Source organism: Phaenicophaeus curvirostris, chromosome 5, assembly GCF_032191515.1.
Source record: "Phaenicophaeus curvirostris isolate KB17595 chromosome 5, BPBGC_Pcur_1.0, whole genome shotgun sequence".
Classification (NCBI taxonomy): domain Eukaryota; kingdom Metazoa; phylum Chordata; class Aves; order Cuculiformes; family Cuculidae; genus Phaenicophaeus; species Phaenicophaeus curvirostris.
Genome location: NC_091396.1, coordinates 41,585,941 through 41,606,020, shown reverse-complemented (window position 1 = coordinate 41,606,020; position 20,080 = coordinate 41,585,941). Strand labels below are relative to the sequence as shown.

General features: G+C 41.8%; 1 protein-coding gene across 1 annotated transcript in view; it reads left to right on the top strand.

Annotated features, from left to right (window-relative positions):
* Positions 1 to 19,040, top strand: part of EGLN3 (egl-9 family hypoxia inducible factor 3) — a 29,421-nt gene extending 10,381 nt beyond the window's left edge. The window contains exons 2-5 of the mRNA XM_069858449.1: positions 11,377 to 11,496; positions 13,008 to 13,144; positions 13,840 to 13,913; positions 15,287 to 19,040. Of these exons, the coding sequence (XP_069714550.1) occupies positions 11,377 to 11,496; positions 13,008 to 13,144; positions 13,840 to 13,913; positions 15,287 to 15,324 (369 nt within the window). The 3' untranslated portion in view covers positions 15,325 to 19,040. The remainder of the gene's footprint in view (positions 1 to 11,376; positions 11,497 to 13,007; positions 13,145 to 13,839; positions 13,914 to 15,286) is intronic.
* Positions 19,041 to 20,080: the final 1,040 nt, after the last annotated feature.

Here is a 20,080-nt window from a genome sequence, read left to right as displayed (position 1 = left end):
CCACAGCTATGGGCAGACATAGTACCTATTTCACCCCCACATCTAAATATGCACATATACCTGCCCTGTGGCTTTTGACTGCCATCTGTGCTGCTCTGTCCCTCTGCTTTTCCCACCGCACAGAAGTACTTGTGTTCCGCACCTCAAGCAAATCCAGCTGCAGCCCCTCACTGAGGGCTTTCTTACCCCACACATGCTTTTGCAGCTGCCATCTCTCATCTCCACCCTAGGAACAGGAGGGGCAGGGATGAGGGCTGCTTCTGCTGGCTGCCCAGCCAGCTGGCATCCTGGGAGAGCAGCCCCTGTCCAACCTCCAGCTTGGCTGCCCCCGACTCCCCCCCCCCCCCCCACCCCGTGGAGGCTATGAGAACATGCTGCTCTTGTTACGCAGGCTGCCAGAGAGGAAAGGTTTTGGAAAGGAAGAGGAAAAAGGAGGGAACAGAGCCAGAAAGACCACTCCAGGCTTCCAGCATCCTCAGGAAACACCCTAAACCCACACCAGAGAGGCTACCTCCCTGCTCAGTGGTTGCTGTGCTTCCTGCAAAAACTCACCTTAAATGCCAGGGAAGACTCAGTCCTGAACTGGGCCATGAGAAACCTCCCAAGGGATGCTTGTTCAGTGAGGGGCATTGCGAATGGCTGTGTAAGGCTCCAGAGGGGACTGCAGCTACACAGAGCAGCAGGAGTGAACGGGGTTGGGGGGAGAAGCTGGGGAGGAGACCTTTGGCAGGAGACCCTGCATGGTGCCACTGCCCCAGCTGGAGGGTATGAGTCCACGGCACAGGCTGCAGCGTAGTCAGCCTGTAGGGTTGATCTCTTCTGTCAGGTGGTGGCAGCATAAATCCATGGGAGAGGCTTGACCAGTGGAAAATGAGAAGTGGGAATTTAGAAGCCCATGTTCAAATCCAGACCAGGCTTCCTTATCTATGAGTGGAGAGCTTTTGTGAATAGCTTTAAGATGTGCAAATGTAAGAGTGTGCAAAAGTAAGGCTGGAGCTCTACTTGTTGTGTGCATGCATGTCTATGCATGCTTGCTTTGTTCAGAATTGCCTAGTTTCTGTCTATACACATTTCACTTCTGCATGTATCAGCTGTGTAGATGGTGGGGAGGGCAGGCACTTGGAAGGATTTATTTATTTTTTTAATAATACATTTGCATTGCCTAACCTTAGAACAGGTGTATGGTTATATTATTACAAATTTGCCTTGGTTTTGAATAGCTTGTTTCCCTTCCTGTATGGAAAGATGCTGTGTCATTGTGTACCCGTTAATCCCCTTTAATTGCACCCACATTAGAGAGATTACACCTTTTTAATGTCCACGTGTAGTTAGAGCAGTACAACTTCATGTGCAGGCAAAGTCTTAGTGGTAGAGACTACACATGTTCAAACACAGTAGAAATTATTTCTGATGGTAATTTTAATGAGTTTTACCAATAAATATTCATTTACTCAGCACTGTGGAAGAATAAATGCACTAAATATTAGCTAGGCAAGGTCCTCTGAAAAGGTGGTGGTGGAGCAAAAAATGGGCAAGACTGCTTCCTTCCAAAGTTAATGTAGGATGTAACTGGTATTATCATTTAGCCTTAATTTGGTGCTACTGCTGTGATAAGAAACACTTGAGAACTGTTAATCATTCTGTTGTTGTGCAGTAATGTCTCAGCAGCCTTGGAAGGCTAGATAGCTCTGACAGTTTTGGGAGGACCCTTGACGGATATTTGGGGTACCTGCCAAGTGTGACAGCGCTAGTCTGAAACCTGCCTCCCTCTCTGGCAGTAGAGAGAGACTTTGTGCCAAAGGGGATGAAGGAAAACATCTTGGTGTGACCCTGCATCCACCACAGTGGGAGCGTGCGAGCCCACGAGAGGTGTCCTAGATGGCTGTGCTGGCCTCAAGGAGGCCACCTGTGCAGCTGGGGTCTCCCTGTCCCCTTGGTGTCTCCACTTCAAGGTGGTGGCTTTTCACCTCCTCTGCCTGTGGATGCCTGGGTTGCCACATACCATGTGTGAGCTGATAAGTCTTGTGGGTGGCATTGCTCGCTTGCCCTGGGCCCATAGGCTAAAAATAAATGCATAATAGTAAAAAAGGGGGTTTTGGCCAGCTTAGTCAACTCCAACAGCAGCAAAATGCAGCTTGCCTGTGTTATGGCCATCTTTCCTCACCTTTATAGCCACAATAGTGTCATAATACGTAGAGTTCCTTAAATGCTGCAGGAAGAAAGTGGTGTAATCCTCAGGGTGATCAGTAGCAGAAAAGGTCCCAAGTACTGATGAAAGGCTGGGGTGTTTAAGGAACTATGAAATTATCATTATACCACATACATTAGGGTATTGCACAGAGGATGCCTGTGCTGGTTCCCATGCTTTATTACCCACTGAGAACCTGAACATCCAGGGATGATCCTTACATATTTCCTTAATGAGCCTGCACGTACTTGTGAATTTGCCTTTCTGTGGGGTTGGTGCTTGTCACTGTGTCCCCTGGGACTCATTACAGGGGATGCTTTCTCTATCTACATTGATTGCTTGCGATGCTTTCTCATTAGTGCAGCTCGTCCAGGTTTGGGTCTCGAGGGAGAGGAGAGGACTGTAAGAGTTTTCTGGGTGATGAAAGAGGGCTTCAAGAACAAGCAAAAATAATCCTAAAACTTAATTAAATGGTGTATTTAATTTTTTTTTTAAAGTGTGGGAAATAAGTGTGCGTGCCTGTGTGTGCAGCAGGAGGGGGAGGGAGACTGATACGAACAGAGAAGTGCCTTGAGCATGTGTGCATGCTGCAAGCGTGGGTTTCCCCTCTTCCCTCCGCAGCCGGTCTGTGAAGTGTACTCAGGAGTAAAGTTTGCGTTCAATGGCCGATGGCCTCACGCTCCGCACGTAGCTCTGTCGTTAAGCCATCATCTCCCTGGACTGCAGCCAGGGCTCGGTGGCGCAAGGGCAGGCGCGCTTTCTAAACTGAAGCAGCCTTTATTGATACATCGATGCACCGCGCATGTTTACAGCTGCTAATTGGAGACTTAATCTGAATATCCTTGACTGAACTAATTCACTGGCAATAGCCTTTTAAATTTTGAGTCCCACCGTGATGGTATGCCTGCTCTTCATAGCACGCTAATCCCTTCTGAAGCCGCATTGTCCCTTGTCTGCGTGCGAGGCACAACCGCTGAGTAACACGGTGGTCTGAAATGTAGTTTTATGTCACAAGAGGATGTAAAATAAAAATCTTGACCGATTTTACTCTTGCAGAAGATGAGAAGCACTGGGGAACGGGAGAAGAGTGTTAACCGACAAACATGCAGAAGTATGTAGATTAAACTATCAAGGAAGGATTTCTAGAAGGGACAAAGATGCTCAGTGCAAGGACAGTTGTGTTCCTATGGCAGTTTCAGATTTGCTTCCTTAAATGTCAGTGTTCTGTTTTCTTCTGACCATGCCTAGGGGTGGAACACAAAATTTTCATGGCAATATGGAAGCAAGAACTTTTTATTTGTTTGTTTTCTTTAGAATTAAAAAATCAATACAGAGAATATACAGCAGAAGATGAATGCCTGGGACTCTTTTGCTTGGGAAACCCCGAGTCAGATTTCTCTCCACAGAAACCTGGAGAACTTCTCGCACAGTCCTGTCCTTTTACTGATTCCTGAATTTGCCTCTTTACTTGCAGATTCCAGGAAGTATCCAGCAATGGGGGCAGCTCAACAAAACTCACCGCTGTCTCCAAAGCTCGATTCGCAAATGTTCCCTGTTCTCTTGGCAGTCACGGACAGCCACTGCTGACATGAGGCATGACTGTTCCATGCCTTCCCACTTCAGAGCAGCACTGCCCTGGCAGTCAGCTTGAATTTGAAGGGCATCCAGTTTTATCTCTTAAGTGGATGTTCTGCTAAGAAAAGAAATAAAAAAAGTTGCAAGCTGAATCTGTCCTTCACAGTAATAGGACTTTCAGGCCACGAAGAACTAAATTTTGTTGCCAATCATTAGAAAAGCTTCCAAAGCCCCATCACAGATTCATTTAGCAGGGAGCTCATTTTTAAAGCAGTGTCAGTCTGTGATCTAGCTTCCTTACAGACAGATTCCATAAGATTTGAAAGCTTATTAGGGGCTCGTTGAACTAACACTAGATAAGATGCCAGTCTTCAACAGCTGTGTGGCATGGAGATAATCCATGAACAGAGCTTTCATGGCCAGCTCTTTGTTTCTACCCTTAGTTCTAGAATAAATTTAATTAGGACGAAATTTTCCATCTTATGGTAATTAGAATAATATCAAATAATAATAGCTTTCAGGTTGGTAAGCAAAGATAAACCAGTATCTTTGCATCTTTTTTCCTGCAGATGACAGCAGTAGACTTTCCCACAGTTTTCAGTCTCAGGCTGTACCTGTGTCTCTGTGTGCCTGGAAACAGTTAAACTACAATGGTGCATATGAAAGACCAAATAGAATAAAAAGGGAGAGTTGAGGTTTCCAGTTCTTGGAAGTCCTTGAATCTAATGATCAAGTTTGCTTATTTGCAGGGAGAAGCAAGTACCAGGCCACCACACTAAAATGCTATCCATGGAAAGAGGATTTTGTACAATTATAAGTACTTGCCTACCAGGAAGGTATTTTATATATATATGTGTGTGTGTATATATATATATGTAAAAAAAAAAGTGGTGATGTGTGTTTTGGAAACAGCATTGTGCTCCTGAAGTGAGAAATTGAGAGTGAAGGTATTCTCACTTGTGTGGCTGCATCTCTGACCATAGAAATGTCTTGTGCTTTCCTATAAAATTTTCATGGTTGCTGATATAATGCAAGAGTAATGAGCAAAAGTAGCTGTGATCATGTCAGTCTGTCCAAGATATAGTGCTCCAGAGATGAGTCATCTAGAGGTAGAGAGTCCTATCAGTCTTTCATATCTTGTTTGTCATGGCCCGTGTGGCCATTCAGTAGATGCTTGTTTACTGAGGCACCTTGCAACCACGGTACTTTTGTTGTATATAGACTAATTCTGCAAGCTGATGAAGGAAGCATTAAGCAAACTGTGCTTTTAGCTGAGTTTATGGAGTTTGATCTGATTTGTGTTTCATGAAAGAAGGTAACTGTGACAGGGTTTTTATTGTTATTTGTTGGCCCTTTTGCTTTTTAGATGTCCTCCACATGGCTTCAGTTTAGGCCTCTATATGAAGATTAAATTTCAAGTGAAAGGATGCAGGTATCTTGCCCTGCCAAATTCTAGCACTTTTCCCAATGTTTCTTAATTTCTAAAATCAGGCTTCCTTACACAACCTTTCCCTTTGTTTGCCTCCACCTCTGAGCAACAAGCTGATCAAAGAGGAAGTGGCTAGGTTTAGCTCCATAAATCCAGCAGCTGTTTGAAGACTGGTAATCAAGTTATGGGTGAGAAAATGAGGTACTGGTTTCTCGTGCAATACTGCCACTGAAGACCATTCTGTGTTTTGCATGACTGAAGTGAGAAGGGTTTCATCCTTCCTTGGAATTGGTGATTCGCTTTCCAGTAGGCATGAAGCTAATGTCTCTGATTTTTTTTTTTTTTTTGGCGTTTTAACGTATTTTTTTCGCCCTTTGTTCTCTCCCATCTCTACAGAGTTTTTCCTAGTTCATGCTTCAGTACAGTAGTTGTGTCTTAACTTTTGTAAATTCAAACAAAGTAATATTAAATAATGTTCATGAATATTTTATACTTCATTGTAAGCAGCGTGGTAGAAAACACTTGAGCACAATTGGGTGCAACAAGAAAGTACTTAAGAAAAAACCCATTGTGTGTCAGACCCCTGTGTGTTAGACAAGCCTCAACTGAGAATCCCTTATCTTTGATCATGAAATGTCAGGCTACTCATGTTCTTTTAATGTAGAGCATGCTGTGTGCCTTTGCCTTTCTGGCTGTACAGACTGTGTGCAGCTACAAACTAAAATCATGTTGAGTATGATATGCACTCAAACTTGAGTTAATCAAGTGAATGCTGGTAGACCTTATTCTTTAAAGCCTGGTCAAGTGATTTTTGTTTGCACTTGAGTTAAGGACAGAACCACATACTGGACTGAAATTTGGGAAACTTGAATGGTATAGCTGAATAAAAATGGATCTGGAAGTTGCAATGGCTATAGCACTTAATTCTTATTATTACTAACAGACTTTACAAGTAATTTCTGAGTGGAATTATTTGATGTACAAGTGCTAGGGATCACAAGCAGTCGCTCAACAATGTAGAGGACAAATCTGGTATAGAAAATGGAAAAAAAAATGAAAAAGCATATTGTGTGGTCTTTAGCTTAGTCTGCAAGGGCAGTTGATGTTGGTAGGATAGTTATACGGGTCAGAGTTTACTCTGCTGGTTGCAAAGGTCATACTAGATCTAATAGGAAGCTAAGAGATCAGTATAGGATTACAATATTTGGAGTACACTGGCTTCCTAGCTTAGTGCTAGCAGACATGGAGAACGTCTCCTGACCCACTGTCGTCACTGCTTCCACCTACAAGCTTCTTCTAGTTGAGGTATTCTCTGAAGCATTTTATTCCAAGTATTGGTCCACTCCAGTGCTGCTTATTTTATGAAATGTAGCAGGATGGTGCCTCACAGCACAGTCCTGGCTGTCAACTAAGAGAATTTGTTTTTCTCCTTGCTTGAAGCACTGGGAGGTAGGGAAAAATCCTCTCTATGGAACTGTTGTTTTTTATCTGCCTCCAAACTTTGCTGGTGTCTTCCAGTTTGACTTGCAGATTTCTCTGGCTGATGGATAACTTATTTTTGCAAGCTTCTGTGCAAGGTGGAGTTTACTGATTCCTGACTCTGTACTAAAGCTGGTGATTACTGCTTGTTTAACTGGTGGTTGATTTGCACCCTCTTGGGAAAACTAATATCTCTGCAAACGACAGTGCAGAAACTGCAGTCTTGACGATTTGCATTTCTTTTTCCAAGTTTTGTAGCCTCTAGTTTATAAATGTCGACTAGACTACCAGAGCATTTGTCTTCCAACTATGATGTGTGTGTGCACACGACTACAAAAGCATGCATTTGGATACCAATTTTTAACTGTTAAACTGTAGTTTAAAACAAACTTGTCTATTTTCACTTAAAATAAGGGGGTGTGCATGTGCTGAAATTTGCTCTGAGTACTTAAAATGGGAAGTTAAGCCAACTAGCAGCCATTGTAACGGATGGTATTGCTAAAACAAAACAAAACAAAAGTTGGGTGCATTCTTGCTCTTTACCGCCTGCTATAGTTGGTTTAGGTTTGGGGTTGGTTAACGAAGGGAGATGCTTCCAAAACGGGAGTGTGCTTTTCTGGACACAGCAACTGAAATAATATAGGAAACACTTTTTACTGACAACTCTGCTCACCTGGTAAATGAATGGTTTGATTATTATGATCCAGCCTCTGGCTTTTAGAGCTAGCCCATGCACTAAACTGGCAAATACCAGTGTTCACCAATTACCTGAATTAAGTCTGGGTCATGCATCTCCTCTGCTGTTTCTTGTTTGCTTTGAATGAATCCAAAAGTAGTGCTAACAGCTGGAACCCTTGCTGAGGCCAGCTTGATCTGCTCTGGAGCTGCTCCAGCCAAAAATCTGATAAATCTTGATATAATTTCAGCAGGCTCTAGGAGGACCAGAATGATTTCCCTTCATTGTCTAAAGTTTCATTCAAATATTTGCCAAGCCAGGAAAAAGGATATTTAATTTCTGCTGTTCGCCCTTCACTGCTGCTACTGGAAAACTTTTTTCAATCTTTTTCTTTTTCTTTTTCTTTTTCTTTTTCTTTTTCTTTTTCTTTTTCTTTTTCTTTTTCTTTTTCTTTTTCTTTTTCTTTTTCTTTTTCTTTTTCTTTTTCTTTTTCTTTTTCTTTTTCTTTTTCTTTTTCGTGTGGCAGTGCTTTTGGATTCTGTGGGAATTGTTCTACTTCTTCATCCCCAGAGACTCTGTGCATTGCTGTTGCGGAAGGTGCACACTGTAAATAAATAAATAATGCATCAATTGAGGCTCTGGAGCGAACCCAGAGAAGAGCAACGAAGCTGGTGAAGGGGCTGAAGAACAGGCCTTATGAGGAGCTGCTGAGAGAGCTGGGGTTGTTTAGCCTGGAGAAGAGAAGGCTGAGGGGAGACCTCATTGCTCTCTACAACTACCCAAAAGGAGGTTGTGGAGAGGAGGGAACTGGCCTCTTCTCCCAAGTGACAGGGGACAGGACAAAAGGGAATGGCCTCAAGCTTCACCAGGGGAGGTTTAGGCTGGACATCAGGAAAAAATTTTTCACGGAAAGGGTCACTGGGCACTGGCAGAGGCTGCCCAGGGAGGTGGTGGAGTCACCTTCCCTGGAGGGGTTTAAGGGACAGGTGGATGAGGCACTGAGGGGCCTGGTTTAGTGATTGATAGGAATGGTTGGACTCGATGATCCAGTGGGTCTTTTCCAATCTGGTGATTCTATGATTCTATGAATGTCTTGGAGCTGAAGCATGTGTTCTGTTAAGAGAACATATTACATGGGAGAGGCCAGGGAAAACTTTCTGCCCAAATTTTGGTAGTAAGTAAAACACCTAAATCCTTCTAAGGATCTGGCCTACAGTCTGTTGTTCAGCAGCCTTTTGATTGTGGTGTTAAAAGATAGTAGTAATATTGGATTCATTTTTAGGGAGTTCAGTAAGCTTGGAGTAATGTCTGCTCTCCAAAGAGAGACTTTCTTAAGGCCTCCATAATTTTGTGTTGTACATGGACTTAAAACTTTGTTGACTGATAATACGTTGGTTTTATTTCCACCATGTGTCATCCTGCTGGTATGGTTAGCAGAGCTCTGCTAAGCCAAGCCTCGTGCTGGTGGTGTAGGTGTTCATCCCCTGGACAGCAGCTTTGCTCATTTCAGAGATGTGTCCCTAGCACAGCCCTACTCACCTGCTGGCGTCACTCTCCCCTCCCCTCTGCTTTTTCAGCTCCCAGGATCACTTTCCCTGGCATATGAAGGTCAGGTTTAGCTAAGGGTTGGTATTTTAATTGTTTGACCCAATCCAGCTTGCTGTGCATGGGATGGATGAAGTGTGCATCTGCATGAGCTGCAGTACTGGCAATTGAGATCGGGGATGCATGACGGGGTTTATTCTCACTAGTGAGGGTGCAACTCCCTTAGACCATTTCTACATTTTAGTTACAGCTGGCTTTTGGTTTACACCGGACTTGTGCCCTTAGGACAGGCTTGTTTCCAGTTCTAGATTGTCAGCTGGCACTTACTGTTGTTATCAAGCTGATAGTGAAATCTAAGTTCAGCTGTGGAACTGTTTGTAACAGCAGAATGGCAACAGGGCAGACAGGACCATACAGCAAGGCATCCAGCCAACTGCAAGGCCTGATGGAAGAGGGTTTATTGCTGGGAATTAGAGGTACTTAACTCTTGTTCATCATAACCTCTTTCCCTGGCGGGCCACGAGCCCCAAAACAGCTGTGGCCTGAGGTGTTAAGACAAGGAGCAGACTCTGGTGATGGTAGCATACCATTTGCTGATGCTTGTAAGAAGGAAGGAAAGTCAAGTCATACATGACATGCAGAGATAGTGTTTTGGAACTGTATGTGTACCCCATCTTAATTGTCTGACTTCTGTGAATAGACTTGTTTCTTCGGTAGCAGAGGGTCCACTACACTGGTTGATGGTAATTTTTGTGCCTATGTTTGGCACAGTAAAACTACCATTATGATGAAAGCAGCGTTGTTGTGCTTTAGCTGGTCATGTGTCCCATGAAGACAGCATGCCTTTAGAATGTGCTAAAAAGCAGAAAACAAGACCTCTGTGTTTCCTAGATAAAAATTTCAGTTGTGCTTGGGAAAGCCTATACTGTTGGTCTTCAACGCTGTCAGCTGTGCTTGGCCAGTTATTAGGGGCAGGTTATGCAAATGGTGCACAATCACATCCTCATTCTGTTGGATGGGCATGTATGATAATCTTGTGTCCAGAGTTCAGTTGTCGTGGTTTGGATGGATGGATGGGAAACTGGATGGGTCAATAAAAATGGTTGGATGGTTGAGCTTACAGTGTTGGTTAATCAGTCATATTATATCTAGAAGCTGTTAACAAATGGGGCATCATGAGGGCCTGTCACGGGACCTGACTTGTTAACCCTTTACTGCAGTATAGGCTGCTGGCTGTCGGGCTGGAGAGAAGCTCTGCTGCCCAGGGGAGCCTGCGGACCCTAGTGGTGTTGGTGGGCAGTGAGCTGAACCTGAGCCAGCAGTGGTCTTTGTGCACAACAATGTCCAGGGCACAGCCAGTAGATTTGAGGGGAGTGACTATTGCCCTGCCCTCACTGCTGTGGACACCACATCTGGATACCACGTCCAGTTTTCCAGCTGAACTTATCATCTCCCATCACTTTTGCTGTTAATACTGGAAAGCAATGAAAGGAGATGTCAGAGGAGTGGGAACAAGACTTCTGTTGCCACAGCTTTAGTGGAGTAAACGTCATGGAAGGTGAATGGTATCACTACCAAATAGTCTCTATAGTGAAGGAGTAATTCTGAGACTTCTTACCAGAAGTCTCACCTGCTCTTCCTTGCATCCTGCTTAGTCTACTAATGGTGTCAGACAAGTTTAATATGTTTTTGCTGTAAAAACTCTTTTAAGACCTGTTGACTGTCACATGGTTTGGAGTAATTAATGTTAGACCTATCTCATCATTCAAAGTGAAATTCAAGCAAACTGTGAATTAAGCAATTGCATTAGCAAGTCTGGAGATAATCAAAGACAGACCTATGCTTCATAAAGCTGATTGGTTAGTTCTGTGGCTCAGTCCATGAAAGCAAACATGCACTACACTGTGCAAACGCAGTGTAAAGGAGTTGCAGATTTTTGCAGACTTTGCTCTATGAACTTTTATCTTGTCTCCTGGGATCTCTCACTTTGTGTTGGACCATAGAGATGTATGTGACAGAAACTGGAAGATTATTAATAGAGGAAGATAGTGGTAGTAAGGCATGACATCCTGGGATCACTTTCTACTTTCATTATGACTGACAAATCAGTTTTGCAATGACTACTCATCTTTACAAACCCAAGCAAACTAGCTGAAACTGCCTCAAAGGCACGTAGCTTGTGGAGAACAATAAGCTTGTACCATACATATCAGTGTTTTAGTTTAATTCTGTTTTTTCTACTACTTCAGTGTATATATTGTGAAATATGAAGGGTACTTAAATGCAGTTTGGAATTTCATGCTGACTCACACAGTGAAAGAAGCTTGTGCAAAGATACCTTTTGGTGGTGTCTGCTGTAGGTTTTGGATTGATTGTCTGAAAAATAGTGAGCCAAACTGGTGGTGGGAGGGTGCTTAGCTAAGAAAACTGAAGATGGACATCTTGTAGAATTTATTTTTTTTACAATCTTTATCTTTCATTCAGGCTATGGTCGCTTGCTATCCTGGAAATGGAACTGGGTATGTTCGTCATGTGGACAATCCAAATGGAGATGGGCGCTGCATCACCTGTATTTATTACTTGAATAAGAACTGGGACTCCAAGGTGAGTAAGCTGTGGGGCTGAGGCAGAACATGAAGAAAAAGCTGCTTCAGAAGCAGAGCCTTGGGGCTATCAGTTGCTTCTGTGAACTCTGAACTTTTCAGCAGCTGGTGCATTCTTCTTCTACATTTATTTTGGTGTTTATAGCAACCCTTTGGAAGTAAGAATCTCAATTGTTTTCTTATTCTTGCTCCCATCTCACACGCATACTGTTTTGTTGTATTGAATAAAGCTTCTAAGCACTGGACTGCTGGCTCTTATGCTTTGTTTAGAGGAAAGAGCAATGAAGCACTAAAAGGAAGAACATAATCCACTAAGCAATAAGTGAATTCTGGAAGCAGAATAAAAGGATAGCCCAAATTTGGGACTTCAGTGTTCTTGATACTATTCCTTCAGGCTAACCTGCAAAAGATCTTCAGGCAGTTGCCTTTCTGATTTTCTTGCATATGAAGTGATGGGGCTTATTAAGAGGCATCAGCACATGGCTTGGTTTGTCCTCTCAGTCTTTGTGACTTCACCAGTGAGTCTCTTGACAGGATGGTGCTTTTGTTTCTGCCTGTATTACTATAAGGAAATAAAGTCAGCCTTGAATTTACCATGCTTTCAGAAGCAAAATAAAGGTAATGCAGAATTGCAGGATGTGTCTTTACACTTCTGTTGTCATAATGCAGCACAAATAATTCAGTGGATTATCTATTGAAAAATTGCCCAATGTTTTATGCACCTTGACTGCTTTAGGTGGATCCTTTTTGAGCACATGTAAATGCTATGAACCCCCCAAAGAGAGCTCAAATTTAGAGGCAATGCCACTAAAAATACACTGTCGGAGAAAGAAAGACATATTTCAAAGAACTCTCTAACAGCAGCAGGGAGGAAGCTGAGTTCGTTTTCATCTTTTGAAGCTTGTACAATGCGTGCAGATCTGCAGGCTTTTTCCCTGAAACCAGTGGCACATTGAAAGAGAGAAATTATGTGCTGGAGAAAGCAGGCTACATCATAAGGAGGGAAAGACTGACTGGGAGATATACTACAGTTATGAGAAGTTGATTACAAATACAACAGGCTTCACTCTTCCCAGGGTGTGAAAATTAACTCCTGTTTGATCAGATGCAGGATCTGAAATACCTTAAGCAGTATCTAGAAATTGCTGGGAGGAGTGTTAGATCTCAGACTGGTCAGGTGGAGCACTGTCACCTGCCTTTTGGTATTCACTGGTTCTAGAGGTATGACTGGGAGCTCAGAAGTTTCTCAGTATTTATTACAGGGACAGTGTTTTCTTTGTCTCAGTTCATTTACTTTAACCAAATGTTTATGCTAAAACATTGCAAATTGTTTTGGAAAATCAAGGTGGCCAAGGGATCCAGGGTATGGTTTCCCAGAGTTGTCACTGTCTTGGCTATCATTAGATCTTTATTCCTCATTTGCTGGGTGTTGAGGAGGGAGAAATAAGTCATTGTTTATGTGAATTTGTGGGTGTTTACACATGTAAACAGCATTCTTTCCTTTTCTTTTAGCTGCATGGTGGAATTCTTCGGATATTTCCAGAAGGGAAGTCCTATGTAGCAGATGTTGAGCCAATTTTTGATAGGTTACTTTTTTTTTGGTCAGATCGAAGGAACCCACATGAAGTCCAGCCTTCTTATGCAACCAGGTAAGTAGCATGATTGATATTGATATTTGACCAGGAAAAAGCAAAACATCTCTTCTACCAATATTTCTATCTAAAATTATGATTGTTGTGTATTTGTTTAAATACACATGCATAAAAAATAGATGGGTAATTTTGAACGGATTTTATGGTTTTGAGTCACTGGGAATTCTCTCCTCAAATGAAGAAGAACAGGCTTAAATTATAAGATGCCTTGTGTGATGGAAAAAAAAGCCAACCTCTTTTACCATTGACAGGAGAAGTCTTTCAAGCCAGGCATAGCAATTTGGTTGGGGCATGCTGGGTTATAATTTTGCCCTCCTAACCCTATAGGGATTTTGGGGCTACCATCTGTCAACAGGGTACAAAAAGCTGATACAATCCAGGGCAACCCCCAAGCTGCCTGCAGGCATCCCAGAACAGAAAAACATGTAAAGGTCTGAAAGCTACTTTTGCCCTCTGTTGCCAGAGGCTGTGCATTCTTTTGTGCCTCCAAGCAGCAATTCTCACCTGTATTTCTATCTTACTTGATAAAATACGCATTTAAAATGCTGTCTGTATTTGTCTATAAGGGTGTTCAATTTGAGTCCTATTTTTGATTTGCTAATTCAAATTTGATTTTTTGCTTTCTCCATCAGCATAAGACTCCAGGATTCTATTCTAATAGCAAAAGTTTAAACAAGATTTTTCTTTTATAGATATGCCATGACTGTGTGGTATTTTGATGCTGAAGAAAGAGCAGAAGCCAAAAAGAAGTTCAGGAACTTAATTGGTATGATTGTTTTGTAAGTGTTTACCAGAAAAAAATAATGTAGTTTGATATTTCTGAAGTCAGAGACAAACTGGACATAATGACTCTGTAGCTAGATGGGTATGACATTCACTTTTAGAAAGCTTTTTTTTTTTTCTCTAATCACTAATTAGTTATTTTAGGCAAAGTGGAGAATTTGTGACAGAAGATTTAGGCCTGACCTCAATATCCCTGATGAGCAGGATGGGGAACACAGGAGAGGGTGGTTTCTTATTTCTCTCCCAAATGGCTGCTGAGATTTTGTCCCACTGCAGAGGCTGCTTTAGTCACTGGGAGTCTCTAAGCTCTTATTTTACTGCTAGGAACATTTTTTTTTTTTTACTCCTCCAAACTGTTTCACACAGTCATGAGACTTACACAAATGGTTTCATAATAATGTTCTGGCCAACTAGGGCCTGTCTTCTGTATTAATGAAGGGCGGTTGGGGCCTGCAGTAATTCAAAATGGATTTGTCTTTAATTTATAAGTAACTTCTCAGTGAGGCTGCTTATAATGACCTTGGAATGTATAGATCATGATCTGGAAAGAATCTAAGTTTAAAAATACATATAAATGCATCTTTTGGCAAGCAGTTGTTAGAGTAGCTGTGATGGTGCAGTTCAAGAGCTATGTACATTCAACTGGGTTTCATAGATATCTTAAAGTCAGCCCAGAGACACTCTTGCAGAAGCCTGGGAAGAGGTGATCCCATCTTTTCCCAACAGCAGCCACAGTGCCTGCTACTGTAGTAATGTCATATGAGTAGTAGACCGAGTTGTACAAGTGTGATCCAATACCCTACCTGGGGCCATGCTGAAAGGTTTGCTTTTTGGAGCAGTTTAAGATACAGTCTTCAAGGACTGACTCAGGCAGTTCCTCAAAATACAGTGTGGAGAGCATTAATCTTTTCTAAAATGTGTGGTATGCAACTAAGAACCAACAAAGTCCTAATTAGTCAAATGCCTTTCAGAACAGACTGTTGTCTTCTGTGTAGCTGGTATGCAAAATAAATACTGGCTTCACCTTTAAAGGGGATCGTGAGCATGTGGCCAAGAGTTGGGGGAAAAGTATCACAGATCAGGTAATCTGAAAGCTTTTTTGGCTCTTAAATACTTCATGAATTGTCTTCAGTTTCAACAGCTCAAATGTACAAAACCTTTGCATGACTCTTATTAACATGCTGTGGATTCATAAAGCAATTCAGTTCATGTAATGAATTAATATCATGAGTCTGAAATGGTAAGTGCTCTCCGTAGAATAAAGTTTAGTTTGTCTTCATTTTCTGAGTTTTTAGATGAGTGTTGTCATAACCCTCCAACTTAAATGCCTCTCCTTTTTCCATCTTTTCAATGTAGATGCAAGGAAGAGAGAAGCACCTCTTAATGAAGACTAATCAACTGTTCCTGAGCTCTTTATGAGAAAATTAAGATCCCAAAGATGACTTCCATTTCCAGCAAACAAGGGCAAATTCTTGTTATGCAGAAGAATGCACTGGTTGTCTAGCACGTGCATCCTATATTGATGGTACTTAAGGCAGTCTTCTGTCATGCCTGCATCTGGCAGAAGGAACACTCTTTTTTCTGTTTGCCTTTTGCTGGGAAAAATAACCAGGGTTTTTTAAAAAAGAGTATCACTAAGCCTAGTGGTAGAGGCTCAGGCAACTGGCTGTTGATGACTCTTGTAACCAGGGTAACAATCATTGGAACTAGTGGTAAAAACCTGAGTCTTGTTTGCACTTTATTGGGGGCAGGGGAAATCTAGCACAGTGGGAAGAGCTTTGCAAGTTTAAAATCTCTGGCATACTGCTAATGGGCAAGGAGAGATATTGGAAATGTGAAATTAAACTGGATTTTTGTAGTGTGTCATCTTATGGTCTGTCCCATATTGGCCTGTTGGTGTATGCAGAACATTGGATCAGCTGTTCTTTAGCCGGACTTTCCAAACAGATTTTTGACTACACAGCCAACACATTTCCTGGATCTTGTTTGCTTTTTGAGAGTCAAGTTTTATCTGTGCAGCTGCACTGCCCTTTCTGTCCCAGAACTGAGGGGGAAGTAGTTATGCATTTGTCCACAACTTTGTAAAACCATTTCCTTTCTGTTCTGAGTGGGATGGGTTGGACATTTTCTGTTTTCATGGTTTGGTGAAGCAGGTGTTTTTTGCCAAAAGTCTGGTAAATTTGGAAGGCTAATGGCACACAATGCATTGGCACTACAGGCAAATGATATGTAGAGTTAAGTGTTAACTTTTGTGACTTCTCCATCTACTGTGTTTTGTATTACTGATATGAATCTGAAAGCAAAAGCTGTATCTGGCAGTCTGATAAATAATGGGTAACTTAAACTTAATTTCTATGCTGCTTATGCTTAGTTAACACTCTTGGTTAACTGGGCATGCATATTTTATTTAAATGAAACAGTGATTCTGATTCAATTGATTTGTTATGCCAGGTAACTTCTGCTAACACTAACGCACTTTTGCTGTCCCCAAGCCATGAGATCAGAGTTATTCAAATAGTAAGGCATGTGTTTTTCTTCATTTTTTTTTTTTGAACTTATTTGACAAAATGAGTCACTGGCGAGCTATCTCAAATCTGCGTATGCTTCTACAACCAGCACTTACTTTAGAATAGCTCTTAATGAAACTGGTAGTGGGTGTATTTATCACTCACACTAATTGTTCTCAACCCCATACACTCACTTGCATTTGTTTCATGTTGTTAGTGTTTATAGCAGACACTAATTATTATTTGAATAGAGACCCTCTTCAGTGTCCTATAGTTTCCAATGCCATGCCACCTGCCTGCAGTGGTGCAGGTGTTCTCCCTGAACTGCTGGCCTCTGCACCAGCTCAACATGCTGTGCTGGGCTGTTGAGCTAGTAAGCAGGCCAGCTCTGTTGCACTTGAACTAGGGAATGGCAAGGTAGCATGCAATGGCAACTATTAAATGTCAATGGTAGAAAGGTAACAGCTGCATAGGGCAGAAAAGAAGTAACTTTCATTACAAAAAGTAGTAAGAAAAAGAATTATATTTTTAAGAAGTTCTGTCTTAAAAAAAAAAAACCACAACAAAACAACAACCCCGGGCATCCTTCAGGCTGTCCTTGAATTGTGAATGTAAATACAGTTGTGGTAAGAAATGCCTCATTCTCTCTGGCTTCTCTCAGAGATCCAGCTGGACTTTGTTCAGCCTTACCACTGTGCATATTCAGGGGAATATGAGGGAGCATGTGTGACAAATATTCTTGTAACTCAAAACTAGAAAAAGACAATTGCTCTGATAAATGTCCTTTAATGTTAGGAAAAACATTATTCCATTACAGTTGCTTCTAAGTAACACAACATAGACTTGAAGGAAACTTGGCATCTTGAAATTCATATTCTGCAATGTTCACGTGGGAGGAGAAAGCATTAGGGCTCTTCCCTGCGAGTGAGAGGTAACCCTTTGAAAGATGGGCCTTGGAAAAGGGGAGCCACAGGATTATTGCTTAAAGAAGGGGAGGGGGAACCCAACCTATTGTATTGCTATGCAACGTTGATAATGATGCATAAATTTCAAACTCCTGCATGATTTTAAAGGGAGCAAAGATGGAGCAGACTAAGTCTTGCTTTACCTTTAGAAACTTCCTAGTACATGTTTTCAAGGTTACAGTTATAAGTACACGTCTTCTAGAACAGTGGAAAACTGATAATATGGGAGGGGAAAGGCTTTGTATAGAGGTTTGAAAAGAAAGGTAGTGCAGTTACCACTACTCTACCACTTGTCTTAAGCAACATGTGTGGTGGGTGGAGCATGGAGTGGTGCAGATGCATTTGTTGTAAATAAAATACAGATTCTCATTTTTAGCCAGTATTTTCCTCATTTGGATAGAGGAGAGAGCAATTAGTCTGTTGCAGACAGTGCTGTCTTTTTTTCTTTAATAACACAGATAACAAAGTACAAAAAAGTTGAGGGCAGAATATTTTGAAACCAGCTCAGTCTTCTGTTCCAGGCCTTTTAGCCCATTGCCAGATCAGTGGGATGATCTCATTGAAAACGCTGTACTTTAACAGGGGGGTGGAGGGGGTAAGAGGATGTGTTGATCTTGTAGGAATCTACAGGCTTGATATTTTCTACACAGTTCTCTTGCCTGTCTCTGGAATTGTTGCAAACAGCTCTGCAAGAATGGAATGATCTGAACTATGGGGGAAGCAGGCTTCTGCAATAGGGAGGACATTTCAAGGAGTCTCTTTCCTTTCTTGCTGTTTGTCTTCATGCCAAACTGTTTGAAACATCTATGGGCAAACAGCACTTGTCATCCTGTTACAAAGGAGTGTTTTCTCCAAAGCATTTAATTTTCAGTCCTCCAGAAGTTTTGTTGGTTTTTTTTCAACCATTAGGTAATGTGCCTTCATCATTTATATCTGTGAAATTGGTACATGCCATGTGTGTGTCATGCAAATTTTTCATGGGTATTTCAGAAATGTCATTGCCTTTCCAAATCAATAGCATTGGAAAAATATGCAGAGCCACCAAGCCACAATTTCTGACAGGTGATTTTTATTGTGCAAAGAAGAAAAGGGCCAGGAGACAGTACTGAAAATCAAGAAACTTTATTCTTAAACCTGTAATCACTGGTCTTTTGAGCAAAGTAGCCTCTAATAGATCTTATTTTCTGTAGTTTACTTCTGGCTGTATGAGGAATGGCCTCTATAAAGTAGAGTCTAAAGAAATCCACTTTTTTTCTTCTGTCTTTAAACAGTTTTAGTCCTTTCCTATTGCATTTTTTAAATTGTTGGAATATATTACATGTATTTGTTGTTGTTGCAAAATAGCAGACTCTAACACCACTTGCATCTAGAAGAAAATGTATCTATTTGCAGGCAAATAACTAGTTCTACTTTGTGCTGTACTCCCAGCAGATATCTGAGAGCGAGTTATGATTACATCTTCTCTTGTCAGGTTGTATGCTGGTCAACAATGCTGGCACTTTGCATCAGATGGGTATAGAACCCCCTAGTAATATTTTACCATGCATCATATTTTATGTTCCTGTTACTATTAAAAAAAGAAATATGTGGCAGGATTCAATAAACACTGGGTCATGTTAAACATTGTCCTGTGCAAATCTTTTCAGTCCTGTCTTACCATGGCCAGGGTTGTAGCAGGGGGGTGCAGTGTCATACAGCTGGATGAAGGGTGGTGGTACTGCACAGAGGTGATGCTGTAACCTGTGGCTACTGCTGTCCTCCACTGTTGGGGAGAGCTCAGTTGCCATCAGCTAGGCACATTTCCTTGGTCACTTCCTGCTATTTTGAAGTTATTTACCTTGCTAGTGGCCCTCTTCTTGAAATGCCTATTTGTTTTCAGACTCGAGAACATTCTTACAATTCAATTGTTGTCTGATAAGTTTTATTTTTAACAGTGTTCACATCCTCCCCCTGCTTTTCCAGTCTGAGTCCCACAGTTTTCTCCTGCAGCTGTGGTGGAGGCTTCTCCCCACTCCCACTGACATTGCAGTTGAAGCCAGGACATGTTCACTCATCTGATAAGAGTACTGTGAACTTTTTTGGTTCTTTTGCAATATTGTGAATAGTGGGAATTTCCCCTCCTTTGAAAGACACTTTATCATGGAGGGCTTGGATTAAAAAAAAGTTGAAAAGAAGAAGGAATTCTAGATAATTTGCCACTTCAAGCATTTCTTTTCCACTGAGGAGTGTTTAGAGCATATGAAGAAGAGCTAAGGGAAGCAGAGGGGTTTCTCTTACGAGCATGCTCCTCACTGACTAAAGGTTTGTAGGGACAATGCAAGAAGCAACTGGCCATTGGCCATCCAGCTGCCAAGGACTTGTGTTTTTCATGAACTCTGGCTAAACTTTCTCTAAGCAAACATGCTTGTAGTAATTTTTCTTACAGCTATTTAGGGGTCTTTCTTCCCTCACCTACCCGAAAGGATATGGCTAAATATACTTGCAGTAGCTAGACCCATTACACTTGAAAATGCATCTATTATCAGAGGTTGCACTGAAAATTACAAAGTAGCATGATAGTGGAAGAGGGATTTGTAAAAATAGATTACCCTTTCCCACATCATTTTGCCTGTGGAGTACTTCCACTTCAGAGAGTTGGTGCAACTCCCATCCTCTTTCACAAAGTGTAGATGACTGAT